At 42.5% G+C, this 9,117-nt stretch overlaps 2 protein-coding genes across 4 annotated transcripts in view; both read left to right on the top strand.

Moving 5' to 3' along the window:
- Positions 1-9,117, top strand: part of FAM227A (family with sequence similarity 227 member A) — a 410,174-nt gene that overhangs the window by 123,121 nt on the left and 277,936 nt on the right. The window lies entirely within an intron of this gene.
- The window catches only part of LOC121931457 (chromobox protein homolog 6-like), a 66,742-nt gene that overhangs the window by 45,578 nt on the left and 12,047 nt on the right, over positions 1-9,117 (top strand). The window contains exons 3-4 of the mRNA XM_042469260.1: positions 2,788-2,853; positions 3,830-3,896. Of these exons, the coding sequence (XP_042325194.1) occupies positions 2,788-2,853; positions 3,830-3,896 (133 nt within the window). The remainder of the gene's footprint in view (positions 1-2,787; positions 2,854-3,829; positions 3,897-9,117) is intronic.

The raw sequence follows: 9,117 nt of genomic DNA, 5'->3' as shown, positions 1-9,117 counted from the left end.
GGCCCAGAGCCCCACAACAAATCTCCACCTCCCCAGTAATTCCATACGCAAGCGCCAGACACGAGTTAAAGCGGGTGCCTGCCAAACTGGGTTATATCTCCAGTGTGGATGCAGCTCATGGAAAGCAACCTCGCAGAGGTGTCTTGAGGCCCAGGAGTCGGGAAGGAAGGCTGGTCTCCACGATGCGGTCAAGGCACCGAGAGAGGAGGACACTCACTTGATGGGCCCAGCCTTTCTATTTCATCCAGGTATCGATGCGTCCCTGCAAAATATATGGAGGGAGAGTAGTAGATTAGTGAGGGTTGCTGAGGTAAGCGACACCGAAGCCAAGCCACGGCCCAGGTCCTCCTGCCGGCCTCCTCCGCCTCACATTCTGCACCGGCGATTGATGTTGATGGCGATCGGCAGGAAAACCCTATCGCACAAGTGCAGACAGCTCCATATTCCTACCTAAAGCGGCACCCACAGACAGAATAATAAGAAAGCTTTATTGTCAATGATCAGGCGGAGAAACACAGAGAAGAGAGACAGCGACTCCAGGGAGGGAGGGGGGTCGTATGCGCGGCGCGAGAGAGAAAAGGAAGCGATAAGAGGACGCAGAGACGCGCGTACCCGAGAGAAAGGAGCGCGAATGCAAGGAACGAGAAAAAAGGAGGTGGGGGACCTTTTTTCTTTTTCTTTTTTTTTCTATCTCTCTGTTTTCCTTCCTCCTTCTTTCCTTCCCTTTCCTTTCGTCTTTCTCTCCCTTCCCTTTTCTCCCCTCTGCCCTTTCTTACTTCTTTTCCCCCTTTTCTTTCCTTTTTCCCTCCTCCTTTTCTCCCCCCCCCCTTCCTTTCTCTTCTTTCTCCCATTTTCCTCTCTTTTACTTCTTCCTATCTCCCCCCTACTTCTTTTTCATCCCCCTTCTTTCCCCTCCCCCCTCCCCCCACCTTTTCGTTTTTTCCTTACTCTTTTCTTCCTTCTCTTCCCCTACCCCTCTTTTCTTTTTATCCGTCTCTTCCTTCTTTCCCCCCCCCATCCCCCCCCATTTCTCCCCCCCTCCCCTTTTTCCCCCCCCCCTTTTTTTTTCCTTTCTCTCCTCTCCTTTTTTCTCTTTCTTTCTCCTCCTTTCTTTTTCTCCCTTTCCCCCCCCTCTTCCCCTTTCTCCCCTCCTTCTCTCCTTTCCCCTTTCTTTCCCCCCCCCCCCCCCTTCTCCCTCTCCCCCCCTCCTTCTCTCTACTTCAAGGCCACGCCCCTTTCCTCTTGCGCGCTCTCATATATATATATATATACACACACGCACACACATATACAGAGACACTATCCCTTCCCTTCCCTCCCCTCCCTCTCTCTTCCTTCTAACCCTCCCCACCTCTACACTTTGCCTCTAGAGAGGAGGGTGCGTCCAAGCGCGCAGGCGCGAGCTCTTAAAGGGACGCGCGCGGATAACATTGTGTGTTTGTGTGTGTGTTGTGTGTTTGAAGCGCAATGGGTTTGGGAGGGAGGGAGGCGGACGTGCGAGAGAGCGAGGAAGGGAAGTACAGCGTGGACTCAAGGAGGAGAGGGGGGGGGGAGGGGGAAGGGAGCGGAAGAGCCCCCTCCCCTCGAGGGCTCCCCGCTGCTCTGCTTCTTGCCTTCTTCTTGCCATTTTCGAGGCGGCTCTTTCCCTCACGGTCACAAGCACAGCCCCGCTTCAGTCGCCTCCGTTGAGGATGCGGTTCTTCCCTGTGCCCACAACAGGGCGGCCTATATATATAGATTATATATACACACACACAACAAATACATACAAATATATTTTCTGTGTGCGTGTTAGATATGTTATATATACACACACCACCGCCACTTAAATATAATAGATTATATAGATATATATATATTATTAATAATAATAGCTGCCCTTTGTGGGGTGCAGCACAAAGGTAAGTAAAATAGATATCTAATATATATGACACTATTATAAAGGTATAATCTACACACACACCCATTATATATTATATATTAAAAGGCGCACTTTGTGTAGTGAAGCACAAAGTGGGGCTACACACAAATAATTAATATTCTATATAAAAGTTGCACTTGTGGGCTGTAGCAACAAAGTGCAGCCTATATTAAACACACACACATGTGTATACAGTATGTTGGTGTGTGTATATGTAAGATAATTTTGTTATTTATATATACAGAAACCCATATCATATATTAAATATATGTATTTTACATACCTTAAAGGTTGACTGTGGGCTGCAGCACAGAGTGCGGCCTATATACACACACACACACACACACAAATATATATTATTATATTAAAAGACTGCATTTTTGTGGTTGCAGCACAAAATATAAGCTATTATACACACACACACCCACACACACACACACACCGATCTGCACACAAATTATATATATTAACGGCTGCACTTAGGGCCCCACAACAAACTCCAACTCCCAGAATTCCATAGCCTTCAGCCAGGAAAGAGTTAAAGCGGTGCCAAACTGGGTTATATCTCCAGTGTGGATGCAGCCTTTCTCCTCAACAGTAAAATACATCTATTCCACATGAAGGTTGGTAGGTTGACAAACAGATCTTTAGCTTATCATGGCCTCCAGCCCACCTTCAAGAAAAACGCCCTGCAGGATATCCCAGCCAATAACGTTAAAAAAGTTAGCCCACCTAGACCGCTTTTTTGATAGGTTTGAACCTTTGCCTCCCCCCCTTTTTGAACGCCTCGGCCTTCCTGCGCTGTCTCTTATTCCCCCTCCATCCCTCTTTGCCCTGTTAATTGTGCCTCCTATGCGTTTCTGCAGGTACAGTACCTGGGAGCCTGAAGAGAACATCCTCGATTCCCGTCTGATTGCCGCCTTCGAGCAAAAGTGAGTTTGGGGTTTTTTTGGAAAGCAGTGGGAGTTGGTGGTCTTTTTAATAGGACTCCCCAGAGGACCTTTCCAACTGCCGCTCCAGAACGTGGGAATGACCTGCGAGAGGAGATCCGTCTCATCATCACACCTCTCAACGCCTTCAAAAAGGCGATAAAAACGATGATCTCTTCTGGTGGGCCTTCCCCAACTGACCTCATAGAAGAACAGAACTAACCATCCACCCAAATTAGCCCCCTCCGGCTTAAGTGTTTTTACAAATCGTTATTGTGGTTGTTACTTTAATTATTTTAATTTTTACAGGTGACGATTGGAGTGTGGGGGGAAAATCAGGGGATGTTTTTGTTATTATTCATGTATTTGCATTTGGTATGTTGTTACCTGCCTCAGTCCTCACAAAGAGAGAGGCGGGATATAAATAAATATTTTATTATTGTTGTTGTTATATATATATATAATCATGAAAGGGTGGTTTTATATGGTGTGTGTGTGTGTGTTTTAGTCATGTTTTTAGTTTTGTCTCATTTTATGTTAATTTTAAATTATATTATACTGTTTTAACTAGATGCTTTGAATTGCTTTTGGATTCTTGTTTTAAGTTTTAAAAATGTTTTAACTTGTGAGCTGTCTTGGGTCCCACTGGGAGAAAGGTGGCATAGAAACGAAACGAAATGAAATAAATACATAGTGGTTAGAAATTGCTGTGTGACAGTCAAGTTAAGATGCTCTTTTAAAAATGGTTGTTGTCGTTGTATGCCTTCAAGTCATTTCTGACTTGTGGAGACATTAAGGTGGACCTATCACAGGGTTTTCTTGGCAAAATTTGTTCAGAAGGGGTTTGCCTTTTCCATTCTCTGAGGCTGAGAGAGTGTGACTTATTGCCCAAGGTCACCCTCTTTAAAATTACAAACACTTTTTCCCTTCAGAGTTACACTTCTCTTTAAAAGTGTTTAATATCCCCCTTTTCCCACAGGGAACGTGAACGTGAGCTGTATGGACCTAAGAAGAGAGGACCCAAGCCTAAAACTTTTCTGCTGAAGGTAAATATCACTTTAATAACTTGGCCTCAGCCATGACGCCACAACTCCAAACTGCTTAAATATTCAGTAACTCTTGGAAGAAAACCTGTCAGATAAAGGAAACAGGTCAAAGTTAAAGTATGGTGTGGTCTTCAGTGAGGCACACCCAGGAATGTGCTATAAATTATTAAACAAATCTCTCTTTTTTGACTCCATCATCATGGTTGAATGTACCTATAGCATAGAGAATCCCAACTAATATACAGGTGGCCCTTGGTATCCACTGTGATTTGATTTCAGGCCCCTCCAGTGGCTACCAAAATCCATGGATGCTCAAATCCCATTATGTACAATCCCTAACATAAAATGGAAAATGAAGGCTTGCTTTTTGAAATTTATATTTTAAAAGCATTTTCAAGCTGTGGATGGTTGAATCTGTGGATAAGGGATCCATGGGTATGGAAGGCCAACTGTATCTATTCCAGCTGATGGTTGGTATGTTGACAAACAGATCTTTAGCTTATCATGGCCTCCAGCTTCCCCCGGCCCCAAAGCCAAGCTGAATGGCAAAAAGTAGCAAATAAAGGTTATATAATAACCACAGTTTAGCTTTTGCACTTTAGAAAGTTACTCTACCTCGGATGTAAAGATTGCTGTTTTGATATGTTTGAACATTTTCAAGTGTGTCAGAAACTTCCAAGGAATTCATTTTCACATGGTTGCATCACAGGTTTTTTTAAGGGTTATGTGAATTAATGTTTCTCTACTTAAAAGCAGGCCAGTGCTTTGCTGCATTTTTAATATGACTGATACGAAATTTTGTTGCCAAGTCAGTGTTCAGAATGTTTCGGTATACTAACTTAATCATTTAAAATCTAAGTGAAGGACAAAAATTCAACTTTTCCACAGAGAAATGATCAGGAAAGAGTTTTGGAGTGTCAGGATGATCTGACTGTGGTCTTAAATCCCTCTCTCCATAAACATACTGGACCAGAGAGCCGAAAGAAATGGTGCTCTTGCTTAAGATCGCAAGCATCAGAAACTAGTCAGATAATTTCTGTCTTTAATTCTTACTTTTATTTCGTTATTTTTAAAAAGTATTTGTTTATTCCCTCTGGGAATGATGAAAGTCCCATGGTGATACGCAACAAATAAAAACATTTAAAAAAATTAAAAACAGGCAAAAAAATACATTTGAGGTGCTGCTACAAAGAAGGCCCTGTCTTTCATGGTCAACATACTATTGGGGTAGTGGGTCATGTTAGTGGGTCATTGAAGATCTCCAGTTCCAGGCCATCCATATAAGAAATGATTTTAGTCCCAGGCTATCCAGAACTTCTTTGTAGATTAAATCCAACATCTTGAATTGAGCTTGGAAACAAATTAAAAACCAGCACAGCTTGAACAAAACCAGTGATTCCTACTTTCTAAAATGCACACCAGAGAGTCTGATCCCCTCATTTTCCTTAGCTATAATTTCCAACCTTTCTCAGGGCAGCTCAATGCAGAGTGTATTATACCAGTCTACAGGGAGAGGAAATTGAAGTAGTATCTACTGTGGCAAAATCTTCCATAGAAAGTGGAGTAGCTGCTATACATACTGAAGCTTGGCAAAGACAAGTTTGTCTATAGAGGTGATAAGAGGTTTGCGTCACAGTAAAATGATTTACTGAATTGCTTTAATACCTTAATTGAGGTACAATTGGTACCATATTCCAAAATAAGTAGATGTTTAAACTGTCCCTGACCCCTAGCTTTCTGAAGTGCTCCTTTTTATACAAGAGGCAGAATGGGTTCATTACTGTTGGCTTTCAGTTATTCTCATACTGGAAACTTACAGATGTGAATTTTGGAAAGAAAACATGAACCTTGGATGCTCAGGAGGGTTTCCAAAGTTGGCCATTAAACCAGTATACAAAGTTTGAAAAGATTGCTCTATCATGTGGAGCAATGATTTAAATATATAAAATGAGTATTAGACTTCATCAGAACTAGGAAGCCTCTAGTTGCCTCAGGGCCTAATCACTTGATGCTCAGACTTAGGAATTTGAAGGGGAGGTTTTCTCCCTGATGGGTTTATTGGTGTTGTGTGTCTTCAAGACTTATGATGACCCTAAGCCAAACCTATCATGGGGTTTTCTTCATAGAAGTTCTTTGTGGGGAAAGATCTTCCTTTCTAGGCTCAGAGAGGGTGACTTGCCAGTGAGGAGGTTTCTGTGGCCAAGCAAGAATTCAAACCCTGGTCTCACCAATGTCCTAATTCAACATTCAGTGTTTATCCAGGATTTGCAAAAGGTTCTTGTGTCTAAACATTTTACTTATAGGTAAACACGTGATCTGATAATTGGTTTGACTGGAAAATGAGTTAGGTAGGTTTGCAGACCAAATGTAGATGCTAATACTTTGGAAGCTTACACTTGCCAGATACAGTAATGAAGTATAATGGCCAGTACACCATACACGTGACTGCCACTCAATACTGCATTCCATGTTCTAACCACCAACTTGTGCTTTTGTTTTGCTTCACACAAACTGACCCCTGCGCAAACATCTAGCTCTGAAATAGGGATCTAGTTATGAGGGCTAGTTCATAGTTCTGGAACATATGTGCTTACAAGTAGATGGAGTTGCATGTGTGTGTGAATATGCACACTATATGAAATCTATGACTGATTATACGTAGATCAAAACTTACTATTTAAAAACACATTGTTGTATATAGAAAATGAAAAATAAACATCATTACAAGAAACAGTGTAAGAAGAGAAACTTTGGCGCATTACAGACGTGCACAAAGTACACGCGGAGCGCGTATTAGGGTTAGGAAGGGGCGTCACTTCCTGACGCCCCTAACCCTAATAAGCGCAGAGAAAATGCCAGCGCCCTATACACATGGGCACCGCCATGACTACGTCACAAACACGCCGCCTCCAAACGGGGCGCCGCGGAAGTGACGTAGTGGGGCCACACGAGGGCACCTGGGGTGCCCTTTCTGCGGCCCTGGAAGGAGCTCCATTTTGGAGCTCCTTCCACAATTTGCATCGCTGGCGCAGCCTCTACATGACTGCGCTAGTGACCCTTTCTCTGCGTCCCCACTGCTGTCGGGTGTCCTTCGGGCATGAAGACCCAAGGACACCCCTTTCCAGGCCGCGGGGAAGCGGCCTGGAAAGCGGCGAATCGGCACCTCAGAGGCTGCCAGTGTGGCAGCTAAGGCCCCAATCCAGCGGGGAAAGGGCCAGTTACAGGCCGCCCCAAACGGACGGTCTGTAACGGGCCTATGTTTAAAAAGAATCCTAGTATATCTGTTTTTTACAACTGGAAAGCATTTTTTTTCTTTTTCTCACAAGTGAAACTATTGGAAAATATAACCATTCCTTAATTAAAACTAGACAGAACTCCTAGTGGCCAAATGAAATTTCTTTTGAGGGCTAGATCCTATCCATGAATTACTATATAGCCAATTCTGCTTTTTAAAAAAAAATGTTTAGGCCACAGCTTCATAGGATTTAGGCAGAAAAATTGTCTTTTATATTAGTGAAGAGGACAATAGCCAGGAAAGGGGAGTAGTGATTGGCTACAGATTATGGAGAATTTAGATATAGGTACACTAATAATAATAATAATAATTATTATTATTATTATTATTATTATTATTATTATTATTATTATTTTAATTTATATTTGCCGCTTCTCCCAAGGATCGAAGCGGGATTACATCATTAAAAATACATTACTAGTACAGATACAAGCTATAAAATACTAATACTGAATTATAACATTCCTATTAATTCCTATTTGTAGTCTGACAATGCTGACTTAAGTATGATTTTAAAAAATAGTTTTGTGGCACCTTAAAAACTGATAAGTTCTATTTCCTATAAGCGTTTGTGATCTGTAGCACACTTTATGAAATACATTTTAAATATGGTGGCCAGATTAGCTTGACATTACCTATCTTCCTTTTATCCTTGTCTTCTTGGTACAGAATAAAGGACCATTTTTGACATGTTATAATGCCATGCTTGTGTATGCCCTTTGTAATGGATAATTGTTGGTGGATTACAAAGCATCTTACTGGTCACGATATGAATAATAAATGTAAAGGAGGGTGGATGTGAGCCAAGAAGAGTTAATTGGGTGGGCAGTAGCAAGAAAAAGTTTCTCAGCTCACTAGGGAATTTCCAGTTACTCATTGCAAGAACTAACTTGTGAACTTGAAAGAAAGAGAGGAAGAAGCAGCATACCTTGACAAGTGATGCTTTTGCCCTTCAATTTTCTTTTTAATCTTCTATAATTCCTTATCTGAGTTATAATTTTGGAATCCTGTTCAATTTCTGCTCTGACATCTCTTTTATTCTCAAGCAGGGAAATTAATTATGAGCTGAGGCAAAGCCTAATGGTACAGTGGACCCTTCCCGTCCACAGGGGTTCAATTTTGCGCTTCCCCACAAATGGCAAAAAAACTGCAGACAATCAAGCCCCATATTATTTAATGGTGGTGACGTGTTTGTGGACATGTCAGTATGCACATGCTGCTACTGAATAATATGAGATGTGGCGATCCACAGATAGTCAAGGCTGTGGATTGCTAACCTGCTAATAGAAGGGTGAACTCCAGCAGAAAAAAACATAATTTGAACAACTTGCTTTTCATGGCAAACCATGCTGTTTCACTTTATTAACAAAGATAAAAAATCTCACCTTCCATGTTATGGGATGGTTCCAGTCTTATTCATCCAGGCCAATGCAGGCATACCTACACAGCAGCAACATTCCAGGCTCTTATCTACTGGAAATGGGCATATTACTGGTAAGAGCCAATGTCCCTTTCTGGCTTATGAGAAGGGAAGGAACTGTGCCTATGCAGCAGACCTTGGCACTGTGCACAAATGAGGAGCATATTTCTTATGCAGTACTGTAAAAGGTACAACTGCCATTCTGCCAACAGTGCTCCTTGGTTACCCCATTCCCCGAGTCCTTCCCTCAGTAGGCTATGGAGGGAGGAAAACAGTGCCCCAAGCCTGTTGTTTTCTGACCAAAGTTGCTGGCACCAGCCAAATCCCAGACTCAGGACTCAACCACATTTGTTCTCCATTCTCTATATGGGGAAGCGGGAGTGGGAATAAGCCTGGGTTCCCAAGTGAAGTGTAAGATGGAGAACCTTGACTCTGTGCTTCAGCTGGATACCTAGTAACATTGGGGGCATGAATAGGCCTGCTGAAATTGCTTGCCTGTGGAAGAC

This window comes from Sceloporus undulatus, chromosome 5 (assembly GCF_019175285.1).
Source record: "Sceloporus undulatus isolate JIND9_A2432 ecotype Alabama chromosome 5, SceUnd_v1.1, whole genome shotgun sequence".
Taxonomy (NCBI): Eukaryota; Metazoa; Chordata; class Lepidosauria; order Squamata; family Phrynosomatidae; genus Sceloporus; species Sceloporus undulatus.
The sequence above is the reverse complement of the archived record's forward strand: the minus strand, read 5'-3'. Positions and strand labels throughout refer to the sequence as shown.